We start from the raw sequence: 27,168 nt of genomic DNA on the forward strand, positions 1-27,168 counted from the left end.
TGATAGTCATTTCTCCCCCCCCCTGTCTCTCTGTCTCTCTCTGTCTCTGTCTCTGTCTCTCTCTCTCTCTCTCTCTGTGTGTCTCTCTGTGTGTATGTGTTTGTGTGTGTGTGATCTTTTAATAGACCCAGTACTGTAGATTTTGTCTTTCCCTGATCCACATCACATAAAACATCTATACTGTTTCTTCTTTAAGGTGAGATGGAATGAATAACTATGAGTATGTGATTATCTAGTCTACCTTATAATTATCCAATTAGACATGATTATCTCCACTTCTTTTCCAAAACCTTGAAAGGATCAGTGTGGAAAACAGAAAGATGAAGAATGCTATTAATTCTTTCAAAACAATCTGAGTTTGTCCCTTTGATCACTGACATATTGTATTGTCCAGTTTGATCTCGAGAACAATTGAGAGAATCATGGCAGGATCTATGATTTGGAAATATGCACTTGCCAAAGTGAAAACAGCTCCATGTGTATACAGAAGGAAAGCTTTCAGGCAATATGGTGGCATTTATTGTTTCCTTATTAGCATCAATGCCTGGGTTGTCTGTAAAGTCCATAATCGTAACTGCAATGTTAGTAAACCTCTCCCAATTCTTCATAAATATGTTCAGTCTGGAGAGTTCAGAATTGCTGGCATTATTTCTCAAGTCTATGTCTTTTCCAGTCCTGTTGCTTTCATTCAACATCCTTCTCGGGAAATTCTTGATGACTTTGCGTAAGTCTTGCATTTTTATCCCAGTGTTAAATGAAATTAAATGCCTCAAGGAAATCTCTACTATAGCTACCAAACCCCAGTAATCTGTTTAATCAGTTTTTAAAAATAAGTATTTATTTATATTTCACACTTGGAAATTGCCCATCTTTCTTACAGAACAACTCTTTTACATTAGCATAGAGATGTGGAAACTTTCTGTCAATGTTGGCATTCTCTGATTGAATGTATGACTGATATCAAACTAGAAAGAGTGCAGAGAAGAGCAACAAAGATGTTTAGGGGACTGGAGGCAAAAACATATGAAGAATGGTTGCAGGAACTGGGTATGTCTAATTTAATGAAAAGAAGGACTAGGGGAGACATGATAGCAGTGTGCTAGTATCTCAGGGGTTGCCACAAAGAAGAGGGAGTTAGGCTATTCTCCAAAGCACCAGGGTAGAACAAGAAGCAATGGGTAGAAATTAATCAAGGAGAGAAGCAACTTAGAACTAAGGAGAAATTTCATGACAGTTAGAATAATTAATCAGTGGAGCAATCTGTATCCAGAAGTTGTGAATGCTCCAACACTGGAAGTTTTTAAGAAGAGATTTGATAACCATTTGTCTGAAGTGATGTAGGGTTTTCTGCCTAGGCAGTGGGTTGGATTAGGAGACCTCTAAGGTCCCTTCCAACTCCTATTCTATTCTATTCTATTCTATTCTATTCTAAATCAAACCACTTTGATTACAAAGTCTATAGCATAACCTCTAAGGAGAAACAATCAATGGAAAACACAAGAGCCTATATTGTGTTTGACTCAAATTATTCTAACATTAACTAACATTCGCTACAACTTCTTTTTTGCATTAATGCTGCCAAAAGTAACATTCTAAACCCTTAGTTTACACCAACTGTTATGAAGGTGGTTTGTGATACTGTGAATTCTGCAAACACACAAAATTAATGATGCAACTTATATGTACTTAAAACCAATGCTTAATTGTTCTGAAATATCCAAACAAGACGGGGGGGGGTATTTAATCAAACCATGATTTTTTTAATACAATTGATGAAATGCTGAGCATTAAAGTGATTTCAGCATAAATATGCTCAATACTTTTGGAACCATTTACTTTTAAAACAGCATGCAGTTTTCATTGCAGGGTACTATTTCAGAGTTACCAACACATTCTGGCTTTAGTTTTTGCTATAAAAGAAATCAATGAAAATCACCAGATCTTGCCCAATGTCACCATGGGATTCAGCATCTATAACAGCTACTTCAGTCCAAGCTGGACCTATCTTGCCTCAATGGAGCTTCTCTTTGCTCAAAATAGATTCAGCCCTAATTTTAAGTGTGGCATTCAAAACAATCCAGCTGCAGTCATTGGGGCACCTGATATCTGCTTCCACATGGCAACCGTACTGGACATCTATAAAGTTTCCCAGGTAAAGTGTGTTGATGACACAGTATGAACCAAGCAAGCTGTTTATTGTTCTTGTGGTGGTTTGGATGAAGTTTCATTAAAATATGCAACTTACATTATGATGGGAAAGAAAATTCTTGAATTAAATTATACACACAGTTTCCAATGTGTGAAATACACCTGCAACTTGCTTTCATTTATAGGTATGACCATTGCCTGGTCTTTGTTTTAAGTTTCATCCATGTAATAGCTTCATTCCAGAATCTGTTTCTGGATCACAAAGCAAGATATCATTTTAGTCTCAACTCAATCTGTGAAGACTCACTCATTGATTCAAGCATCTGCTTGAAGTAATGAAAGAGTCTTCAGAAATGTAGACATGTTCTTTAAAGCTAAGAGACCACCATTTTTTTAAGGAAAATACTTCAATTCAGGTTTTGATTTTTTATTGATTTCATAATCAGTGTGCGCACTTGGCAAGGAGAAGAAATTTTGTGAAGCCACACAGCAGGTTGCTATGCATCAACATTCCTATCTATTAAGTGTTAGCATTTTGCATACCATCACCAAACGTTTTGGGGGTTCAAAATTTTGGAACCATGCAACCTGGATCTAGGTTCTATTGTATAGAATCTTAAGCCTTTGAACTCCCACCACATTCTTAAGCATCTTGTGTTCTTTGGAGAAAAGTTTCAATAAGATCTTCTTAACAATGTAAACAATGCAAACACTCTCTAGTTTAATGAAAAGGAGGATTAGAGGAGACATGATAGCAGTGCTCCAATATCTCAGTGGCTGCTATAAAAAAGAGGGAGTCAAACTATTCTCCAAAGCATCTGAGGGTAGGACAAGAAGCAATGGGTGGAAACTAATCAAGGAGAGAAGCAACTTAGAACTGAGGAGAAATTTCCTGACAATTACAACAATTAATCAGTGGAACAACTTGCCTCCAGAAGTTGTGAATATTTCAACACTGGAAGTTTTTAAGAAAATGTTGGACAACTATTTGTCTGAAGTGGTGTAGGGTTTCCTGCCTAGGCAGGGTTTTTTACTAGAAGACCCCCAACGCCCCTTCCAACTCTGTTATTCTATTTAGGGATTCTATATAGGGATATACTTTCATGTACGTGCAATATCAAGACTGTGCATTGAAACATCCATTAAAATTTGCTATTTTTATTTTTCAAAAGAAATTGCAGGGGTTTCATGCTTTTGTGTGTGTTCTTTCAGATTCAGCCTAGAGCAGGAGGGTTTATGCTTAAGTTGATTTCCTCCTAAGGGTGGATGTTTCCTACAGCAATGCATTCATTATGCTCTCATGTCCACATGGGAAAAAATGGAAATAGCCCAGTTTGTTCAAAATCATCATAGACATCATAGACACACATGAGTATATCCATGATATATCCCAACTGCTGTTTGGAAAACAGAATGATAATTTAGAAAGGATAACACCATTTAAAAAGCCAGTTTGATGTAGTGATTAAGGCACGGGGCTTGAAACTGGGAAATGCAAGTTTTAGTCCCATCTTAAGCATGAAGCCAATTGAGTGATCTTGGATCAGTCACTCTTGCCCTGCTCTAGGAAGTAGAAAATAGGAAACCACTTGGGATATCTTGCTAAAAAAAAAACTGAAGGAATTTTCCAGGCAGTCACCAGTATGGACACTATTTGAAAGGTGGGAGGAAGGGAGCAATTACTATTATTCAAGAAGAAAATCAGTCTTACACATTCTTCATTCTTCCCTATCATTTTTTCTTAGCTGACCTATGGCTCTGCTCCAATCATGGATAAAGAGACTCAAGCAGTTTTCTTCCAACAAATGTTTCCAAATGAATCGCATCAACATGAGGGTCTCCTCCAGCTATTGCTATACTTTAGATGGATCTGGGTCGGAGTTCTTGCTGTGAATGATGACCAAGGGGAGAAATTTGTACAGGAGGTGCTCCCCATGTTTTCCCAGCAAGGCATCTGCTTCGATTTCATAGGAGAGTTCCCAAATGTTGCTTTTTACAGTGACTTTACAAATGTGATGGATGAAACATACAGAACCTACTCTGCCATTGCGAAAAGCACAGCCAAGGTGATTGTCTTATACGGCACAATGCAATCCATGACCTTTTTGAAAATGTCAGTGCAGTATGCAGAACTGGAGGATACATCAGTCAATAAAAAGGTCTGGATCATGAATGCTGAAATGGATTTCACATCCATATCTCTTCAAAGAGATTGGGATGTAAGTTTCCTCCAGAATGCTTTATCTTTTGCAGTTCACTCAAAAGAGCTGCCAGGCTTCCGGGAATTTCTTCTAACCAGAAATCCCACAACAGCAGAACACGATGGGTTCCTAAGGAATTTCTGGGAGCATGCATTCAGGTGCTTGTTTCATAGTTCTGACCTAGATAAAAAATATGGCACAATCTGTACAAGGGAGGAGAAAATGGGAACTCTTCCAACATCCGTGTTTGAATTTAGCACAACTGGCCACAGTTATAATATATACAATGCTGTCTATGCTGTAGCTTATGCTTTGGAGGCAATGCATTCATCAAAACTCAAGCACAACCACCTTGTGGGCAGAAGAGGACCAAAGCTTCCAAACCAACAATTGTGGCAGGTAATGTTTAGAGCAGAGATAAGCTGGGGATCTGCAAGTTCAGCCTATGGGCCAATTAGAAGGCTCACTCTAAAGGAAATTGGAACACAAAAAGTCCATGTCTACCACCAAGCCCATTTTTACACTGTCTTAGGACGATAGAGGACATAGGAAGCAATTGTGTATTAACACCACAATATCCTTATATTGATTAGACCACTGGTTTGGTCTAAGTTCAAGACAAACAATGGAAGGCATCCTTTGCATTTATAACATATTCAGTGCCCTCCAAACAAGGAATATCTTGCTGTTATGGCTCAGACACTGAAGGAGACAATGAACCCATAATAATAGAAGCACATTGTTACATAAAAACCTTGGAAATTGATTCTGCTTTGAATCATTTCCAGTTGTAGAACTGTTGGGTTGGTCCTGTTGGAGATGGTGTCTTACAGGCTTTCATATCCTTATAACCTATTTTGTTTGTTTATTTTTTGCTCTTATCATTTTTAAAAATAACTCAAGGCAGTGAACATATCCAACACACCTTTCTCCTCCCCCCACCCCCGATTAATAACCCTGTGAGGTGAGTTGGACTGAGAGAGAATGAATTGGCTCAAGGGCTCCCAGTTGGTTTTTATGGCTAAGCTGGGACTTGAATTCAGTCTGTTGTTTTCTAGCTCAGTGCCTTAAATACTAGACCAAGCTGGCTCTCCCTATTCCATATTCTCCGTATTCCATACTTCCTATATTCCTCACCATTTCTCAGAAAACAAGAAAGCATTTTTTCAGAAAATGCTGAAAACATATGCTGAAATACTAGGCTGAAACTCATTAAGGGAGGAAAAACATTTTTAACAATGTATATTACTACTAGTTGTTGTTGTTAGTTGCAAAGTCATGTCTGACTCATCACAACCCCATGGACAACATTCCTCCAGGCCTTCCTGTCCTCTACCTTCCTCTGGAGTCCATTTAAGCTCATGCTGACTGCTTCAGTTACTCCATCCAGCCACCTCATTCTCTGTCATCCCTTTCTTCTTTCGCCCTCAGTCGTTTCCAGCATTAGGCTCTTCTCCAGTGAGTCTTTCCTTCTCAGGAGATAATCAAAGTATTTGAGTTTCATCTTCAGGATCTGGCCTTCTAAAAAGTGGTCAGAGTTCATCTCCTCTAGGACTGACTAGTTTGATAACCTTGCAGTCCGAGGGACTTGCAGAAGTCTTCTCCAGCACCATAGTTCAAATGTCTCAATTCTTTGGCGCTCAACCTTTCTTATGGTCCAACTTTCACAGCCAGGCATTGTAACTGGGAAAACCATAGCCTTGACTATACACACATTTGTTGGCAGGGTGATGTCTCTGCTTTTTAGTATGCTGTCTAGATTTGCCATAGCTTTCCTCCCTAGGAGCAAGCATCTTTTAATTTCTTGGCTGCAGTCCCCGTCTGCAGTGATCTTGGACTCCAGGAAAGCAAAATCTGTCACTACCTCCTATATACTACTAACGTCTTTCAAAGCCTTCCATTACAAAACAATGCAATTCAATATATGTGTCCTTTTTCAAGTGTTCCTCTGTTTAAGTTCCTTCAGGCTAAAACCGAACAAAATGGACTTTGGCCAGAAATAGAACGTTTAATGGTTCTGAAATATTTTATCTTCCCTCCCTTCTTCTTTTCAATTTAGCTTCATCCTTTCCTAAGAACAGTTTCATTCAACAACGGTGTTGGAGAAAAGATTTCATTTGACAGAAATCGGGAACTCATTGGTGGATTTGATATTAATAAATGGATCACATTTCCAAACCGATCATTTTTTAGGATCCAGGTTGGAAGGATAGATCCAATGGCTCCCCCGGACAAATTCTTCAACATTTCTGAAGATTCCATCATGTGGCCAAAAAGTTTTAACCAGGTGAGGTCTGACTAGTTGAATTTTCTTTCATTTAAGCAACATTAAAAACATTCTGGATTCAAATGTATTTTTTAGCTCCTTCTCTGGGGAAAAAAACAATATATTAAAGCTACTCCTTTTTGAAGGCTAACTTCCTAGGAACAGAAAAAGATTCCTACACATCCCATGTGTGTAGTTAGTTTTTTGTTGTTGTTTTTTGCTTGGAATGTTTTCTTAGTTATAGACTCTGAAACTTTGGTCAGGAAAATTAGACTGCTAGCTTATATGTAACAGTTTTTTTTTCAAATTCTACATACCCCTCAGAGGTGGTATTCAGCAGGTTCTTACCAGTTCTGGAGAACTGGTAGCGGAAATTTTGAGTAGTTCTGAGAACTGGTAAATACCTCCTCTGACTGGCCATTCCCCCTTCTATACTCTGCCCTCCCGAGTCCCAATTGATTAGGAGCAAATGGGAATTTTGCAATAACCTTCCCCTGGAGTGGGGAGGGAATGGAGATTTTACACTATTCTTCCCCTGCCACGCCCACCAAACCATGCCCACAGAACCAGTAGTAAAAAAATTTGAATCCCACCACTGATATCCCTACATATTCAGACTGATATCCCATAAATATATCAGTACATAGGTCCCAACATCCCTTTCCAACTCAGTGTCTATCTTCCCGGACAGCGATGATACAGGGAGATGTGGTGGTGCACTGGTTAGAATGCAGAATTGTGGGCTCTGCCTACATCCAGGAGTTCAATCCTGACCAGCTTAAGTTTAACTCAGCCTTCCATCCTTCCAAGGTTGATAAAATGAGGACTCAAATTGTTAGGGGTAATATGCTGACATTGTAAACCACTCAGAGAGTGTTACTGAGGTCTATGGAGTGGTATATAAGTCTAAGAGCTATTGCTATACATAATATTCTCCAATCCATCCAGACCAGGGGGCTCAAACTCTATTTCATTGAGGGCCGCATCAGGGTTGTGTTTGACCTTGGGGGGGGGGCGTGGCTGGCCACGACAGCCTCCTGCAGCCCTCTGCCAGAGAAAATGGAATTCAGGGAGGTGTGTGGGGCCGTGTGTGGTCCCCCAAGCTCTGTTTTCACTGTAGAAGGCTGCAGGAGACCATCACGGCCAAAAATGGGGCCTGGTAGGGCCATGCACAACCCTCCCGAGCTCCATTTTTGCTAAGAGAGGCACTGTGAATCGGTCCTTCCCTGTTTCCAGGGAACCCCCCCCCCCAGCCAGATTTAAGCACTCCATGTGTGGGATCTAGCCTGTGGGTCTTGAGTTTGACACCCCTGATCTAGACAATGAGGTTTTTTTTAACATGGCAAATTTAAGATGTGTGGACTTCAACTCCCCATGCTGGCTGGGGAATTCTGGGAGTTGAAATCTAAATATCTTAAAGTTGCCAAGTTAAAGAAAGAAGACACTGACCTAGAGGAAGCTACATTTGAAAAAAAAAAAGAGTAGTTTAAAACAAGCTTGGAAACAATGCTGGGGGGTGTGTGTCTTGTTTCCTCTCAATGTGTACCTAATTGTTCTTCATGTTGCCAATTCACAAATAGGATTTTACGGTAGTTTGTTTTCTCTGAATTCATTCTCAGGCTGCCATCCTAAATGTGATTAAAAGGCAAAAAGCCCAGTAGATGTAGGATTTTTGTTTTTATGAATAAACTGGAAGCAAAATAGGTATGAAGAGCTGAAGAGGTTCTTTCTTTCAATGAAATATCACATGAAACTTATTTTCAGATGTGAAAAAAAAAAAAACACCCGGTATCCCCTCACTTTTAAGATCTTAGCTTCAAAAATCATCTGCATTCAACTGAAATTGAAGGATGAAGAACACTTTCACTTCAGGAACCTGTTGCAGAAAATGACAGGCTTTAGACTTCTCAGGATACAGGAAAAGTTTATTTGGCAGCCAGGTTCAAAAAGCTAGCCCATGGCTTAGCACTGCAAGCTCTGAACATCCTTCATTATCAAAGCACACATTCTTATACATTCTCAAAAGCATTGCAACATGGAAATACTTAACACATTTCTTAGTGGTTACCTTGAGGTGAAAGCCTTATAAGGAGATGGGGTCTGACTTCTCTTTTGTTTATGGAGTATGTGTCATTAACGAACTTTAATTGAACCTAGGACTTTTAACATAGGCTTTCGACATAGGCTTTTGTCAGAGAGACATCTTGTGGTTAGGCACAGGCTTCCTGTTTCTATTGCAAGTTCCAACTCTGTCTATGTGGCTTTTAATATAGAAGTAAAGGGGCTCTAAGAGGCTGTCCAGCCTGACCCAGTAGGTTTCACACTTAATGTCCAAATCTCACTTTACTTGTGCTTTATTCCAGTTAAAGAAACATTGGGGTACACATTCGAAGAAGGGTTGATATTTCATTACATCATTGCAGATCAAGTATTCTTTTCCAATAAAGTTGTTATAATAGCAATAGCACTTAAACTTATATAAGAACTTCACAGTTCTTTACAACCCTCTCTAAGCGGTTTACAGAGTCAGCCTATTGCCCCCAACAATCTGGGTCCTCATTTGATCCACCTTAGAAGGATGGAAGGCTGAGTCAACCTTGAGCCTGGTGAGATTCGATCTGCAAAACTACTGGCAGCCAGTGATCAGCAGAAGTAGCCTGCAGTACTGCACTCTAACCACTGCACCACTGTGGCTCATATAATAGTTCAATAGTAGTTATCACTCCATGCCTAAACTTTAAATTCTCCAGCAAATTAGAAATTAGTCAAAAGCTTTAAAAAAATCTTAACAATGTTCTCAATTTTTGGATAGGCACACCCTCTTTCTTTGTGTAATGATCCTTGCCAAACAGGACATAGCAAGACCAAGAAGGAATCAAAACCATTTTGTTGCTATGATTGCCATCCCTGTCCAGAAGGGAAAATTTCAAACAAAGAAGGTAAACATTTTTTAGAAGTAATAGAATAAGCTACCTTATTAACAGGGTTATTTATTTGGCTTATTTATTTATTTAGATTATTTATGTGATTCCATACAAGTGACTCTGGGTAGTGTACAAAGATTAAAACATACCTTCCCCAGTGTGGAAATTCCCTTGCGCTTAAAGCTATTCACAGTGAACAGGGTTGTGAAAATACATTACATACATTTTTGTAACCAAGAATGATATACACATAATACATAGTATGTGATATCCAAGGTAGAATGAAAGGCATGGCCAAGGTTGGGTATGGGCCAAGGTTTCTGGCCCTCACATTTTCTCTAAGCTTCAATAATCCTCAGTGAATATGATTTCATATTTAAATGGTTATGCAGGTAATCTCATTGTTGATAACTAGCTTCTCTCTGAGTTATGCAACATTAAGTCTTGATGAATGAAAAACAATGCACATGATTGTTGTTTTATTTTTTTCAGATATGGAAGACTGTTCTCATTGTTCAGAAGGTCATTATTCAAACTATGACAAAGATGCATGCATTCCAAAACACATAACTTTCTTATCCTATGAAGAACCCTTGGGGATCAGTTTAGCTATTTGTGCTCTTTGTTTTTCTTCTATCACAGCTCTGGTGCTTGGGATCTTCATTAAACACAAATACACTCCCATCGTCAAAGCCAACAACCAGAATCTCACCTACACACTTCTAGTTTCTCTCCTCCTCTCTTTCCTTTGTGTTTTATTATTTATTGGGAAACCTGATAAGATTGTGTGTCTCCTTCGACAACCAGTTTTTGGGATCATCTTCTCCATGGCAGTTTCTTGTGTCTTGGCCAAAACCTTTGTTGTGGTCCTAGCTTTCATGGCCACCAAACCTGGATCTAGAATGAGGAAATGGGTGGGGAAAGGAATGGACAGTTTCATTGTTCTCTTTGGTTGCCTTGTTCAAACCACTATTTGCATCACATGGTTGGGAATTTTTCCACCGTATCCAGATTTTGATATGCACTCAATGTCTGAAGAGATAATCATGGAGTGCAATGAAGGATCAGTTACTATGTTCTACAGTGTTTTGGGTTTTATGGGTTTCCTGGCAGTGATCAGCTTTTCTGCTGCTTTTCTAGCTAGGAGGTTACCCGACAGCTTCAATGAAGCCAAATTCATCACCTTCAGTATGTTGGTCTTCTGCAGCGTTTGGCTGTGCTTTATTCCAACCTATCTAAGCACAAAGGGAAAATATACATTGGCTGTGGAGATCTTCTCCATGATTTCTTCCAGTGCTGGCTTACTGGTGTGTATCTTTTTTCCCAAGTGTTTTATCATTGTGATGAGACCTGAACTTAACAATAAACATCAGCTCATGAAAAGAAAGTTTTAAAAATCAACTACCTGTATGTCAAGCTCATAAGTACTTTATAATCAGTTCTTTCACAAAATTCTGTTTTTAAGCTGAAAGAATGGGAAGCCTTCTCAGATATGGTTCTAATTTACTTGTTTTATCCATCTCTTTTATCATTTACTCCTACATTTTCCTTCCATCCATCCATCCATCCATTTGGCACGTGTCAAGAATTGTTATCTACAAATAGAATACAGAGTTTGTTAATTCAGTCAGTCAGTTGACTTTTATGATTTGGTATTTTTACAATTGCATTTTAAAATAAAATATTTTAAATTTTTAATTGGTAATTCTTGATGTTTTAAATGACCACTTCAATCCACATTGTTTATCTCAATCGAAAGGCACATCTTTATTAAATCAGTTGTCTTAGTAGTAAAGTTGCTGGACTAAAACTGAAAAAAACTGAGAAAACTAAAGTTCAAATCTTTCCATTGACAAGAAGCTGAGAGACCTGCCACGCTTCTTAAACCGATATACCTTACATGGTTGTTGTGAAGAAAAATTGGAAGAGGGAATGCAGCCAAAAGTGTGTTGAAGTCCTAAAGGCTAACAAATAAATAAATAAATAAATAAATAAATAAATAAATAAATAAATAAATAAATAAATAACATCCATTCTTAAGCAATGGCCTTAAAAATCCAACAAAATTACAAAAGACCTTTCCTGAATCAAGTGTTGAATGGAGGTAAGACATTCAAACTGTCTTATCAATCAAATCTTCAAGCCTTCTAATAGCAATCTGAACTAAAAGATGGGCTGGTGAACTTATGTTAGAAGCTTTTGGATGATGCTATTTTCCCAAAGACAGATCCATTTGCAACAACATGCCACAATTTATTGCATTCCATCATTGAAGTTATATAAAATATTGCATTAGCTTACTCTTGGCCTCCATGTCTGTTAGTGATTTAAAGATATTTCTGATGCATATATTTGCCACTGCTTTATCCTGACATATACAGTTGGGTTAATGCTGATTAAAATGGACACTTCAAATGGTTCATTTCCTAGTAAGTTAAAAAAGAGTTCTTTTATGAATCAGCAATGATAAACTAGATTACAATTGGAGTCAGTGTGGGATTCAATTTTTTTTTACTACCAGTTCTGTGGGCATGGCTTGATGAGCATGGCTTGGTGGGTATGATTTGGTGGGCATGTCAGGGAAAGGTTACTGCAAAATCCTCATTCCCTCCCGATCAGCTGGGACTCATGAGGCAAAGAATAGGTGGGGGCAGGGCCAGTCAGATGTGGTATTTACTGGTTCTCTGAATGACTTAAAATTTCTGCTACCGGTTCTCCAGAACTGGTCAGAACCTGCTGAATACCACCTCTGTTGGAGTGTTTGGTTAGTTTTGTCCTCATCCACCCTTCCTCTTTCTTTATTTTTTCTATATATTATAATCCTCTCCCTCTCTCATGTCTGTCTGTCTGCCTACCTGCCTGCCTGCCTACATATCTATCTACTGCATTTCCCCAAAATATGACCTACCCCAAAAATAAGCCCTTGTCTGATTTTTCATGCTGCTTACAATGTAAGTGCTACCCCCCAAATAGCCCTTAATTAAGAGTATCATTGATGGTGGATGGGGTGGTGGGCATAGTCAGCTAACATTGCTTACATTCGGGGATGATTGTGTGGGAATCTTGACCCTCTCATACCTCCTTTTCATGGAAAGGAACCAAGTTAAGGAAACAAAAGGGGAAACGTTGGGGCTTAGCCCATGAGAATCCACTCCCCCAACAAAAAAGCAAGGACTTTGGGGGATAAAAGGGGTCCCAAAGCCTGCCCATTTTTGGATTCCAAATTTTGTGGCTTTAATTCCTTTGACTAGTATCTGGGAGCCTAGTTGGATAAGTGAAGATGAGAAAAAGTGTCTGTGTCAACTTGCAAAGCATCCCTGGCCTGTTATCGAGTTGCCATAGGCAGGAGGGGGGAAAACTGATGGAGCAGCATGGCAGTCACAACCAGAAGCACATTCCACACACACCTTTCTCAAGGCTGTATCCCAGGATATCTGCAACAGTTGAAGGGGCGTAATCTCTACAGCCCACAAAAGTGCTCTATTGGATAATATGATATATGACATACTCTGGATGGAAGGGGAAAACTGGGTCATAATTGAGCTGTAAATTATGTGGGGGCGGAGCTGGTTTCATTTAGATACATGCCGACATGTTGCTCCTAATAAATAACTAGATTTCTTCTGAAGTTTGGCTCAAGGCTCATGATTTAATTAGGGCATCCGTTGGAATCCTGACAGTGTGTAAGAGCAAATAGATATACTTTGTAATCAGTAAAAATTTGCTGTTATTTCAAGTTCACCTTGTCTCCATGTATTTTAAAGAACCATTAGTATTCAATTGAAAGTGATTTGAGGTGGCAATTTTCCAGGTCTGTGAGTGTGCAAGTGAATAACCATAAACTGAACCTGAAAGCAAACTTGTGTAACAATTTCTCCTTCTCCAGTTTCAGGTAGGGAGAAGAAATCACATTTTAATTCATGTCAACTAGGAGGTAACTTTACCTTTACATTTGTCTTAATACATTTTAAAATTACATTTAAAATTACCAAAATAACCAAGGTTACATCTTGCAAAGCTCAGGACATTTGAATTTGGTCAATATTTAGATAAAAGACAACCCCAAAATTCCAGAAGTATAGCCTAGGTTGAGCAGTCCAACATACCAATGACAGCCCACTTAAAATCGTTGCAAAGAAAATTATTCAGACATGTCCATAAGAAGCAAAGTGTGACTGTAAAGGAATTTTAATTACACTTTATGACCATTATTACTAATGGTTTTTTTTAAAACAAATGTGTATATATTTGATATATTTGTTATATAACAAATGTAACAAAAAGGCAACAGTAAAAAAAATATTGGGTTTCTGTCTGGATGGTCTCTTGTGACGAGCCGAAGGACAGAGAATGGAAGTAGTGATCTTCCTCCCATATTTGGGCATACCAGGGGTTGTGACTTTAAATATATACCTTTCACCCTGGCTTGGCTGATAAGGAGTCGAGCTCTGTAGCTCAGTGGTTAACATATCTGTCTAAGAGGCAATACAGCACAGGCTCGATTTCCAGTAAGGGTATGGCTAGCTGATGAGAGCTAAATAGCTTGAAATAGATCTATACTAGTCTTCCTTTATTTATTTATCAGCACAAATATAACTATCACTATCACTATCACTATCTATCTATCTATCTATCTATCTATCTATCTATCTATCTATCTATCTATCTATCTATCTATATCTCTATATCTCTATATCTATATCTATATATATCTATCTATATATCTATATCTATATCTATATCTATATCTATATCTATATCTATATCTATATCTATATCTATATCTATATCTATATCTATATCTATATCTATATCTATATCTATATCTATATCTATATCTATATCTATATCTATATCTATCTATCTATCTATCTATCTCTATCTATCTATCTATCTATCTATCTATCTATCTATCTATCTATCTATCTATCTATCTATCTATCTATATATATATATATATATATATATATATATATATATATATATATATATATATATATAATATAATTGGAATGCAGTGGCTCAGTGGCTAAGACACTGAGTTTGTTGATCAGAAAGGTCTGCAGTTCAATGGTTCAAATCCCTAGTGCCGCATAAAGGAGTGAGCTCCCATTACTTGTCCCAGCTTCTGCCAATCTAACAGTTTGAAAGCACATAAAAATCAAGTAGAAAAATAGGAACCACTTTGATGGGAAGATAAAAGTGTCCTGTGCACCTTCAGTGTTTAGTCATGCTAGCCACATGACCATGGAGACGTCTCCAGACAGTGCTGGCTTTTCGTCTTTGAAATTGAGATGAGCACTGACCCCTAGAGTTGGGAACAACTAGCACATATGTGTGAGATATCACTGCTTATTGTGTCAAGGGAACTGGGCATATTTTCTTTTCAGTTGTGACATACATTTTTACAGTTCAAGAGCTCAGAATTCTGAATAGGTTATTATCTCAACTATAATTAAGCATTACCTGCATACCTGTTTCAAACACACGGGATTTCAGGCAAAATGTAAGAACCGACCCTGAAGAATGCTATTAATGTTCCCCATGATATTTCAAACCATGGCTGAATGCTACAAAGCTCTATGATTTAATTTGGTAGCATGTTGCATTCTCCATTTTTATCTGAAAAACATCTCATGAAGGCAGATCAGTCTGAGCTACTTCAAAGATGCTGTTGCCAACAGGGGCATTTGTATATGGAAAGAAGACACTCATGGAAGATGTTAGTATTCATGAAGTTACTGTTAACAATAATGCCTCAAGTGGTGTGCAAGTGTAACTTGGACGAGCCTCTTCCAATTCGTCACACCTATCACCAGCTTGGAGATGTTAACATTGCTGGAATTATTTCTGTTTTCTCAACATTTTCTGATGCCATTGATTTCCATCAACACCCTTCTCAGGCACTTCAAGATGGAGTTATGTAAGCAAATATTTCATTTATAATCAAGCTCTGTAACTTGCTGTTCAGCCACAATGGTGCTCAAAATATTTCCCTGAAAGTTACAATCGAAAATGTGACTCTTAATAACAGACGTATCAATCTATGGCCAATCTACATTTCAGTTTCCACGAGAAGTGGTTAAAAACTTTTTATTTGGAAGCTGCCCAGAATCACCCTGTGATTGTTTGGTTAATCAATCAATAAAAAATCCAAAGCTTATTTAATCACATTCAATTATTTCTAAGTATAGGCTGTGGAAACAGATAAAATTATGAAGATGGAACTACCACTAAAATATGTATGGCATACAAGAGCAGTTATTACCCCTTTCTCAGTTGATTTTATTCCTAACAAAATAGAGTTACATTCTTCTGAATATAATGAATTTTTAGGAATCTATGGTTTGCTATTAGGCATTTCTCATGTATTACAAAATAATTTTTCCAGCCTCAAGCCAGTATTATTAATTTTGGGGTTTTTTTAGGAATCACAAATTCCGGCGTAGTATATATGCACTATAATTTTGCTAAGCATTTTCCAGGATCCTAGCAAAAGGGGAAATATATTGCCCTAAAATATGTTCCACTGAATATTCTACTGAAATGTTGCATATTTTAAATCACACCCTTCTTAATATATTACATAATGTTTGTTGCAGAGTATCCTTTCAGAATTACCAGCATATACTTGCCCTAACATTTGCTCTTAAAGAGATCAATGAAAATACACAGATCCTACCCAATATCACTCTGGGCTTCCATCTTTATAATAGCAATTCCAGTCCAAGTTGGACATATCTTGCCTCAATGGTGCTTCTTTTCAACCAGGGCAGATTCCTCCCCAACTACATCTGTGGGGTCCCAATCACTTTGGCTGCAGTTATGGGGGGATCAGACATCTGTCTCTACATGGCGACTATTCTGTGCGTCTACAAAGTTCCTCAGGTAAGGTGTGTTGAAGTTCTATACCACTTTCTGAACAAGCCTGGAGTATTTTGCTTTTATGATAAAGAGCTCAGGCTGCATATAAACTCTTTGATACATTATTCAGAAAGGAAACTTTAAAATGACTGATAGACAATATTGATTAATTGAATCCAGCTGGTACACAATCATCTATTTCTTGTTGTTCAGTGGGCATTTATGATCACAGATGAAGACTTGGCCTCCAAGAAGTCAATGTTTTCCTTGGGTTAATAGCAAAAGTACAAGATGTTTTAATGATCTAATGTGGTTGAAGTAATCCACTAAATTTCAAACTCCAAATAAAGGTAAAAGTTAATAAAAAGAGAAAAAAGACTAAAAAATCATTGACTGAAAGAGGAGGTGGAGAGGATGGAGACAGAAATGTTTTTTGAAGAGCAAATAGGGATTTGAAATGATCAGAATTCCTAAAGATTTGAATTATTTATTTGGACTGTAGAGAAGACCCGGCATTAATGTATATCCCGGGTTTAGGCTTTCTGAAGAGAAAAAAAAACACCTATGGCATTTTGGGTGTCTTGTGTCTCCATAGATATTTCCCTGTCTAGGAAATAGTTTATCCATTAAGGAGGATAGAAAGAAGAGAGTCTCATGATGTTTAGTATTCATTTTTATTTGACTGGATTAGCAGAGGATCGTAAACAATGATAAACCTGATCAGACAATAGGAATATTGGAAAGAGGTAAATATGAGAGGTTGTTGGTGCTCTGAGAGCTTGGTTGTTTTCATGCAGATGGTTCATTACCCAAACTAGGTAACATCATCTGTATGAAATGAATGAAACATCTGCAAGAAAACAACCAAGCTCGCAGACACTTCATTTCAGTTACAAGCCACAAATAGTCTCCTTTATTTAGGTAAATATTCCTACCACTGAATTAAAATTCAAACTTACTCTTTCCTTTTCTAGAATGGCCATTTTTATATTTCTTCAAAAAGCAAGCAACAAACAATAAGAGTTATTTGAGGAGGGAAAAAAAACATTTCTTGAGTACTAAGATTGAAGCCAAGGTAGTCATGAAATGAACAAAATTATTTAGACATTGTTTCAATACACAAGGTCAAGAACACCTTAAAATTGAAGGGCTCCCATACAACTGTGCAATTGCAAATATTTATCTTTCTGTAGTTGACCTATGGCTCTGCTCCTCTTATGGATAAAGAGACTCAAGCAGTTTTCCTCCAACAAATGTTTCCAGATGAATCCCACCAATGTAAAGGCCTCCTCCAGTTATTGCTGTATTTTAGATGGATCTGGATTGGAGTTCTTGTTGTGAAGGATGACAAGGGAGATAAATTTGTCCAGGAGGTGCTCCCCACATTTTCCCACCAGGGCATCTGCTTTGATTTCATACAAGAGTTCCCTAGGGTAGATTTTTATATTGATTTTAATGATCTAATAAATGAAGGAGTCCATATATACCAAGTTCTTATGAACAGTACAGCCAATGTCATAGTCTTCTATGGTGAAATTGAATCTATATCACTTCTGAGAACATACCTCCAATTATCGGAAGTAGTGGATATACCAAAGAAGACAAAAATCTGGGTTACAACCGCTCAAACTGATTGCACTTCCAGTTCATTTCATAAATCCTGGGACATCCATTTCCTACATGGGGCTTTATCCTTTGCAGTTCACACAAAAGAAGTCCAAGACTTCCAGGAATTTATTCAAAACCTAAATCCAACTAAAAACCATCAAGATCATTTTCAAAAAGATTTTTGGGAACAGGCATTCGATTGTGTCTTCTCAAACTCAAAAATGGAGAAATCTGAGAAAAAATGTACTGGACAGGAGAAGCTTGTGACCCTTCCTACATCTGTGTTCGAAACACACATGAGAGGCCAAAGCTACAATATTTACAATGCAGTCTACACTGTGGCACATGCTTTGCAATCATTGTATTTAGCTAAATTCAGGGGAAGAATAATAGCAAAAGGATGGCAACAGTTTCAGAAGCACAAGTTGTGGTGGCAGGTAAGATCTTAAGCACAGAAATGCCAAAATCTCACCATATCTGTAGTTGCAACATATGTCCATAAAATCTAACAAACTATATTTTGTAAGGGTAGTGGTATTTTGTCTAAATGTGAAATATAGTAGTGTCTTGATCAGCTAAAATATTTATAGGCTCATACTAAAATCACAGAAGTGTATTGCTTTTGAATTATGTGCTGAAACACAGTTTAGCAGCCTTTTATTCTGGATGATATTTTTTTTAATATTTACACGGAGTTTCATCCAAAATGTAGAAATTTAACATTCTATAAGTTTCCAAAACATTCAGTGTCAATTTAAAAAACAACAACAATGAATTTTGATAGTTCAAAATACCTTCATGCCTATTTTACAACTTTTAGATTAAGTCATTCTCAAACAAAGCTTGAATGGAAGAAAAAGTAAGAGCCTCAATGGCGCAGTGGTTGCAGGCTACTTCTGCTGTCGGCTGCCTGCAATTTGGCAGTTCAAATCTTACCAGGCTCAAGGTTGACTCAGCCTTCCAGCTTTCTGAGGTGGATAAAATGAGGACCCAGATTGTTGGGGGCAATAGGCTTACTCTGTAAACCGCTTACAGAGGGCTGTAAAGCACTGTAAAGCAGTATATAAGTCTACATGCTATTATTATAATAGTGAGATTCTTACTTAAGAAAGAAACAGGTTATTATAATTTCCTTTTTCCAAGCCTGTTTATTTCAAAGAAGAAATCATTCACTTTATAGTTGACCATTTTTAACCCTGAAACTTGAATAGTGACTTGTTAGCAATGATTGTTATGAATGGACCCATTCATGTTTTATGGATATTACAGATAGAATATCTCCCCTAAAAAGGTTGGTCCCCTGTAATGGCCTTATTTTTGCCCTTTTGAAATGCTATTATTACTTTTACATTTTACATGGTCATCCAAGTTAAACACTTATATAATACTAGTTTCAAGAGCCATGGTGGCACAGTGGTTAGAATGCAGTATTGCAGGCTAATTCTGCTGACTGCCATAGTTTGATTCTCATTCTGGCTCAGTCTTCCATCCTTCTGAGATCAATAAAATGAGGATCCAGATTTTGGGGGGCAAAATGCTGAGTCTTTAAACAGCTTATAGAGGGCTTTGAAGCACTACGAACCAGTATATGTCTAAATGCTATTGCTATGTAGATTTTTTAAGTGGTTTTATATTTTATATTCTGTATTTGTATATTAATAACCTATGAAATATTATATTACAATATTAGAAATATGGTATTTTATTTGTATATTTTGGAGTAATTGTTATGATAATTGTCTGATTCTGGTCTAAAAACTAGAATAAAACAAGAACTTTTCTTCTTCCTTCCTTCCTCCATCCATCCATCCATCCATCCATCCATCCTTCTTTAGCTTCATTATTTTCTGAGAAATGCCAGATTCAACAGCAGTGTTGGTGAAAAGATTTCCTTTGATAAAAATGGAAAAATCATTGGTGGTTTTGATATTATCAACTGGATCACATTCCCCAACCAGTCCTTTCTTAGGGTCAAAGTTGGAGCAATAGATCCTACAGTGCCTCCAGATAAGTTCTTCAACATCTCTGTGGATTTTATCACATGGCCAGTAGGCTTTAATCAGGTTAGATATATGAATCTAGATTTGTCTGCCTACATCTACAGTATGTAGATAAAATATTATCTTTATTGAAGGAAGTCCCATAATATTGTTCCTGTGCTGGTGTGTGTGTGTGTGTGTGTGTGTGATCAAAATACTGCACCCTTTGCTTTGTCTCACTGTATAATCAAAAGCAGTAATGGACAATAGGAACCATAGTTTTGATGTTAAAGCTCCAGTCTTATCCATAGCACTAAGAACTAGTGAAGCTAAAGTGTTTTGAGTGCCCAGCTTCTTCTCTCATGATTGGAGTGCATAGGTGAGGGATAGAGGGGTTTGTCACACTCTCAGAGTGTGCAAGACTGGTTTTTTTTTTTTTTACCAGTTTTGCATTCTTTGTCTCAGCTTCTGTACCCAGTCAGCAGACCTTAAGTAGTCCTGGCTTTCAGGTTGGCCTGTAAACTAAAGTCCTTAAGTATTTATTTTATTTTATTTTATTATTTTATTTTATTTTATTTTATTTATTTTATTATTATTTTATTTTATTATTTTATTATTTATTTATTTATTTATTTATTTATTTTGTCACTCATGTACAAAATAACAGAAATAAGAGTAAACATGAATAAGAACAAAGGAAATGGGTAAAAATAAATCAGGATATTAGGACAGGGATGTTACCCACGCTGGTGCATTTATGCATGCTCATACTGACCTCTTAGGAATGGGGTAAGGTCAACAGCAGACAGTATAAGGTTAAAGTTTTGGGGGTTTTAGGTTGTAACAACAGAGTCAGGTAGTGCATTCCAGGCATTGACCACTCTGTTGCTAAAGTCGTATTTTCTGCAATCGAGTTTGGAGTGGTTTAGCTTGAGTTTGTATCTATTGCATGCTCGTGTATTATTGTCATTGAAGCTAAAGTAGTCATTGATCAGTAGGACATTGTACCGGATAATTTTGTGTACTATGCTTAAGTCCAACCATAGGTGGCATAGTTGTAGGTTGTCCAAACCCAAAATTTCAAGCCTGGTGGTGTAGGGTATTCTGCTGCAAGCAGAGGAGTGTAGTACTCTTCTCTTGAAATATCTCTGGATTCGCTCAATTGTACTAATGCCCAATAAAGAGTGTGGATTCCAGATAGATAAGCTGTATTCAAGAATTGGTCTAGCAAAGGTAGCTTCTTATCCCAGGGATGATTGGAGGAGACAGTAAGAGGTTTCCATTCTTGGGGGAGGGAGAGACAGGATTAGGGGATGGTGCTATATTGGGAGGGGGGTGGGCAAGCCAAAGTATAATGGTGGTGACAAACATGGAAAAACGTGCTGGGAGATATAGAATGGGTAGTTCTGGCAAAACTTGGGATTGATGTCTTACATCAATTTCATGCTCTAGCTCCTTGGTCTCAGCCCCTTTACTAAGCTAGCAGACTTTAAGTGCTCCTGCATTTCAGCTGTTGGTTCTAAATATGGTTAGTAAGTAATAAACACACTTTTATTTGCATTTTAAAAATATATTTTTATTGAATTTTTAAATAAAGAGATAAAAATAGCAACCATTAATTGAGATAGAAAGCGGGGAAATGTAAAAATAAATAAAGTGTCCCTCATTTGCAATGTAATCATGGATGAGAGGGCCAACCCGGTATGCATTACTGAGATTTGGCTGAGTCCAGAAAGGGTGGATGGATGGGCCTTTTAGAGATATGTCCACCTTGGTTTCATCAGCTGAGACTTCAGAGGAAGGATGATTGCCAATTGGCCTTGACAATCTTATGACACGGTAGCTCAGCGGCTAAGATGCTAAGCTTTTCGATCAGAAAGGTTGGCAGTTTGGTGGTTCGAATCCTTAGCACCACCTCACGGAGTGAGCTCCCATTAGAGTGATGGGTTCCGGATCCCATTCCAACCGGTACAGTTGGAACGGGCCCAGCGGCATCCACATAGACACGTGCAACACATGTGCACATGCATGCAGCACGCACATGTGTCTTAGTGCCCCTGGGAGCCTCTGTGATGCTCCAGCTGCTCAGTGGAGCATCACACAGGCACTGTATGCACCATGCACTGAAGCGCAGAAGACTTAAAAGACCGGTAAGGAGCTCAAGAGGGCAAATGGGCTCTCTGGATCACCGTACCGGAATGGTATTCGGTGCTCTGGGCTTGCTCCGGTACGCCCGTACCGGGGAGTACTGCCTGCAACCCACCACTGTCCCATTACTTGTCCCAGATTCTGCCAATCTAGCAGTTCAAAAGCATGTAAAAATGCAAGTAGAAAAACAGGGATCACTTTGGTGGGAAGGTAACAGCGTTCCGTGCACCTTCAGCATTTAGTCATGCAGTTTCCCAGACTTTTGATTCTAGGTTCTTCAATCTGTCTTCCCAGGCTCTGTGGTAATTTGGGAAGTCATGGCCATCATGATGGCCATAGACCTATTCCAGATCATGATATTTGTCACATACCAGTTCTGATGTTCCTTTCAGAGCAGTGACTATATGATCTGAAATTGAGGGAATTTTTAGAGTCCCCTTGTGATGGTCAGATCATGTCCTGGTTTCCATGTGATTCTCTAATGTCACTATTTACTGTGGGGATGCTGGATCCATTAGATTGTTCCACTCTCATTGACTGATGGACCTGAATGGATTTCAGAAAGAACTGGGGATTGTTCCTATTGGTCTTCTACCCAGTCCATCCAAAGCTTTGCTTCCCACTTGGAATAAGGGGGATGGATGAGGCATTAGAACAGATAGTACGCATCAAACCCCTCCTTTCTTGGGGATGCTGTTGCTCCACATGGTTCACATATGGGTTCAGAGAGAAGAAATAAGAAAAGAGAACTCTAGAGTGTCACTGGCACTCAGCAAATATTAAACTCAACCAAATATGGGTCAGAACTGCTATTAAGGCCTACCTTGTAGTAATGAGGGTAGCATAGCATTATACTTTTCTACCTCACAGCACTGTTTTGGGTAAGCTCTCTTGGGCAAAGAGGGCTCAGGGAAACTCATGAACGTGGAGGAATTTGCCCAGCATCTGTCATACAAAGTCATTCTCAGTGGGATGCCAAACTTGTTGTAGGTCTAGAGGAGATGCTTGTTCTCCAATTATCAGGGAACAATTTTAACTGGTGGATCTGAGTAAATTAACAGGGTCTTTAGTACCCTGAAAAGGGACACAGTGGCTCAGTGGCTAAGACACTGAGATTTTCAATCAGAAGGTTGGCAGTTCAGCGGTTCAAATCCCTAGTGCCGTATAACGAAGTGAGCTCCTATTACTTCTTACCTATTACAGCTTCTGCCAACCTAGCAGTTTGAAAGCACATAAAAATGCAAGTAAAAAAATAGGGACCACCTTGGTGGGAAGGTAACAGCATTCTCTGTGCCTTCAGCATTTAGTTATGCTGGCCACATGACTACAGAGATGTCTTCAGACAGCACTGGTTCTTCGACTTAGAAATGGAGATGAGCACTGCCCGCTAGATCCGGAGACCACTAGCACGCATGTGAGGGGGAACGCACATGGAGGTCAACAAGCTCAGCATCATAGCCACTGAGCCACCATGTCCCCGTTCTGTTAATAGCCCTACAGTAAAGTAAAATTAGCTCATTTCCTGTCTGGTATATCTGGGGAGGTTGATAGTTTATTACTTCCCCTTTAATCTGTTGATTACCAGTAATAATATCTCTTCAAGCAGTTCCTTTCCCTTCTGTATCTTAAAATATTCTTCTTCATTCATGGATAGGGATCACCTTTTTCTAGGTGCAATGATCCTTGTGAGGCAGGATACAGCAAGGCCAAGAGAGAAGGAGAATCATTTTGCTGCTATAATTGCCTTCCATGTCCAGAGGGGGAAATATCAAAGGAGAAAGGTAGGAAATTTCCAAAATAATGGGACTAAGACATGAGAGTGCAGTATGGTCCATAATCCATTATATCCAACTATTATGCTCTTTTTCAGACATGGATGACTGCTTTCAGTGTCCAGAAGACCATTATCCAAACCTTGACAAAAATATCTGTATTCCAAAGCAGATCACATTTTTGTCCTATGAAGAAGCCTTGGGGACCAGTCTGACTATTCTTTCTCTTTGCTTTTTTTTAATTGCATCTTTGGTAATCACAATCTTCATGAAACATAATGACACTCCCATTGTCAAAGCCAACAACCGAAATCTCACCTATATACTCCTGGTTTCCCTACTCCTCTCTTTCCTTTGTGTCTTTCTATTTATTGGAAGACCCAATAAGGCTATGTGTCTCCTTCGACAACCGGCTTTTGGCCTCATCTTTTCTGTAGCAGTTTCTTGTGTATTGGCCAAAACGTTTGTAGTGGTTCTAGCATTCATGGCCACCAAACCTGGTTCCAGATTGAGGAAATGGGTGGGGAGTAGAATGGTTAGTTTCATTCTTCTATCTTGCTCTCTTGTTCAGATAGGTTTTTGTGCTGTGTGGCTGATAACATCCCCACCATACCCAGATTTTGATACACAGTCAATGTCTGAAGAAGTGATCATAGAATGCAGTGAAGGATCGGTCACCATGTTCTACTGTGTTTTGGGCTTTATGGGTTTTCTTGCTCTCCTTAGCTTCTCTGCTGCTTTTCTAGCCAGGAAGTTACCTGACAGCTTCAATGAAGCCAAATTCATCACCTTCAGCATGTTGGTCTTCTGCAGTGTTTGGCTGTGCTTTATTCCAACCTATCTAAGCACAAGGGGAAAATATATGCTGGCTGTGGAGATCTTCTCCATGATCTCCTCCAGTGCTGGCTTACTGGTGTGTATCTTTTTCCCCAAGTGTTTTATAATTATGATGAGACCTGAACTGAACAATAAACATCAGCTCATGAAAAGAAAGTTTTAACAAATCTTTTTGTTTACTTGATATTCTTTATAGTTACATACTGAAAAACATTTTCCCCAAAGAGCAATGTGCAGTTAGATTGGTATTCCATATTGCTTGCCCTGAGATTTGGATCAGAACAAATTGTACAAATAAACCCACAATAGCACAAATGTATTTATTGACATATATCATATACACTTCCTTTTGTAAGTGTCCTACTAGGGAAGACTGTGATGAGTCTTCTCTAGTGGCACTCAGGAATTGTATCTCTAGATTAATGGAGGGCTAGGAAAGATATGATACCAATATTTTCAATATTTGAGGGGCTTCTACAATGATGAGGGAGGGTAAACCTCCAAAGCACCAAAAGGCAAGATAAGAAACAATGGATGGAAACTAACCAAGGAGAGAAGCAACCTAGAACTATGGAGAAATTTCCTAATGTAGAGAGCAATCAACCAATGGAATAGATTGCCTTTAGAAGGTGTGGCTCCACAATCACTAGAGGCTTTCAAAAATAAACTGGACAATCATTTACCTGAAATAGTATAGGGTCTTCTGCTCAATCAGGAGATTGGACTAGATTCCAAGGTTCCTTCCAACTCTATTATTCTATGTTCTTTGACTTCGGCATTGCAAGACTATCTGATTTGTTTTCTTATTCACTAATATTCAAAGCTCACTACAAATCCCTCAAAATCACAAATATTATTATAATGCCAAAGAAGACAACAAGATGAACTCAGCTACAATGGTTCTAGCAGCCAACTATGCATAGTTATCAAACAGAGCAATCCTGGTTAAGGCCAGGTTTTTCTATTGTGGATAAGTGCATTACTCTGCAGCGCTCCTGGAGGTGAAAGGTGGCTGCTCACATGGATGCTGTGACTGAACACTTCTTTTTTCAGTGCATAGTGTGGATTGGATTCCCCCGTCCTTAATTGTACCCTGTGAGGCAAGGGGCATCTATAGTCGACAAGTCTTTATTTAACCTTTGGAAAAGCTGTCCACAACATCATCCTTCAACATCTCTAGAAGGAGAACATACAGAAGAACTTAATGAAATTACCGTATTTTTCAGAGCATAAGATGCACCGGAGTATTAGATGCACCAAGGTCTTGAAGAGGAAAAAAATAAAAAATATGAGTTTTTGCACTCTGCAAAACTCCCCAAAATGGCCATTTTCCATGAAAACAGGCCATTTCCCCCCCAAAAAAGGCATGAATACCCTTAAGGGAGCTTGCAGAATGCTCAGGGGAGGGGGAAATGAGCAAAAAACGGCCCATTTTATATGAAAACAAATCCGTTTTTCATTTTTAAAAAGGGCATGGATAGCCTTTAGAAAGCTTATAGAGCGCTCCTGGGCACTGGGAGGGCAAAATTGAGCAAATAATGGGCTGGTTTTTGCTCATTTCCTCCCTCCCCAGCCCCAAGGAGCTCTCTAAAAACTTCCTAGAGGCTATGCACAGCCATTTTGGTGAAGGGGGCGGGATTTCGTGAGGCAAAAAAAATGCTGTATAAGTATATAAGATGCATCCAGATTTTCATCCTGTTTTTCTGAGGGAAAAAAGTGTGTCTTATACTCCAAAAAATACAGTAAGTTAGTTCCAACTGCCATTCAAGATGGCTGCGCACATGAATGAACCCCGCGGGGCAAGGGGCATCTATAGTCAGCAAGCCTTGTTACAAATTGGATTGAAACATGAAAAGACTATTACAGACAATTTTATACATTCTCATAAAATACCGGAGGAGGTAGCTAGGCCCCTGGGGGAGCCATCCCTGCAGGAAGAAGGAGGAGGCGGAGAAAATGGTGGGACAGGAAGAGAAAGAGAGGATGCTCAGGCAGGTGATTTTTTAAACTGAGGGGAATTGAAGATATATGTGCAACATCATCCTTGCAGAAATAATAAGGTCCCCACCACCACTAACATTGTTTCAAAAAGCATGAAGACATGGATTTGCCAGCAGGCCAGAGACCCCAGGGCACTATGGAGCCCACCAAGTGGTTGGTCCGATTGCTTCCACATAGGTAAAATTATGCTTTGTCAACCATGAAAGACAAGGAAGAGCTTTTGACTATATAGGTAATCCTCACTTAGTGACTTCTTGTTCAGCAACCATTCAAAGTTACAACAGTGCTCAACAAGAAGACTTACGGCTGGTCCTTGAAGTTGTGGCTGTCGCAGTGTCCCCATAGTCACAGAATCATGATTGGGGAACTTGGCAACTGGCACAGCTTCCCACAGTCACATCACCGCCAACTGTGACCTTT

The 27,168-nt window shown here is 38.6% G+C and overlaps 2 protein-coding genes across 2 annotated transcripts; both read left to right on the forward strand.

Moving 5' to 3' along the window:
* Positions 1 to 3,953: 3,953 nt before the first annotated feature.
* Positions 3,954 to 10,933, forward strand: LOC116520679 (vomeronasal type-2 receptor 26-like). The gene is made up of 4 exons (XM_032234974.1): positions 3,954 to 4,748; positions 6,409 to 6,636; positions 9,428 to 9,554; positions 10,032 to 10,933. Exons 1-4 carry the CDS (start codon positions 3,954 to 3,956, stop codon positions 10,931 to 10,933), a joined length of 2,052 nt encoding a protein of 683 aa, XP_032090865.1.
* A 4,359-nt stretch (positions 10,934 to 15,292) lies between these two features.
* On the forward strand, positions 15,293 to 24,910 carry LOC116521737 (vomeronasal type-2 receptor 26-like). The gene is made up of 6 exons (XM_032236397.1): positions 15,293 to 15,462; positions 16,142 to 16,427; positions 17,597 to 18,448; positions 19,847 to 20,074; positions 23,793 to 23,919; positions 24,009 to 24,910. The coding sequence occupies exons 1-6, from the start codon at positions 15,293 to 15,295 to the stop codon at positions 24,908 to 24,910; spliced, it is 2,565 nt and encodes an 854-aa protein (XP_032092288.1).
* The last annotated feature ends 2,258 nt before the right edge of the window (positions 24,911 to 27,168 follow it).

This window comes from Thamnophis elegans, chromosome Z (genome assembly GCF_009769535.1).
Source record: "Thamnophis elegans isolate rThaEle1 chromosome Z, rThaEle1.pri, whole genome shotgun sequence".
NCBI classification, from domain to species: domain Eukaryota; kingdom Metazoa; phylum Chordata; class Lepidosauria; order Squamata; family Colubridae; genus Thamnophis; species Thamnophis elegans.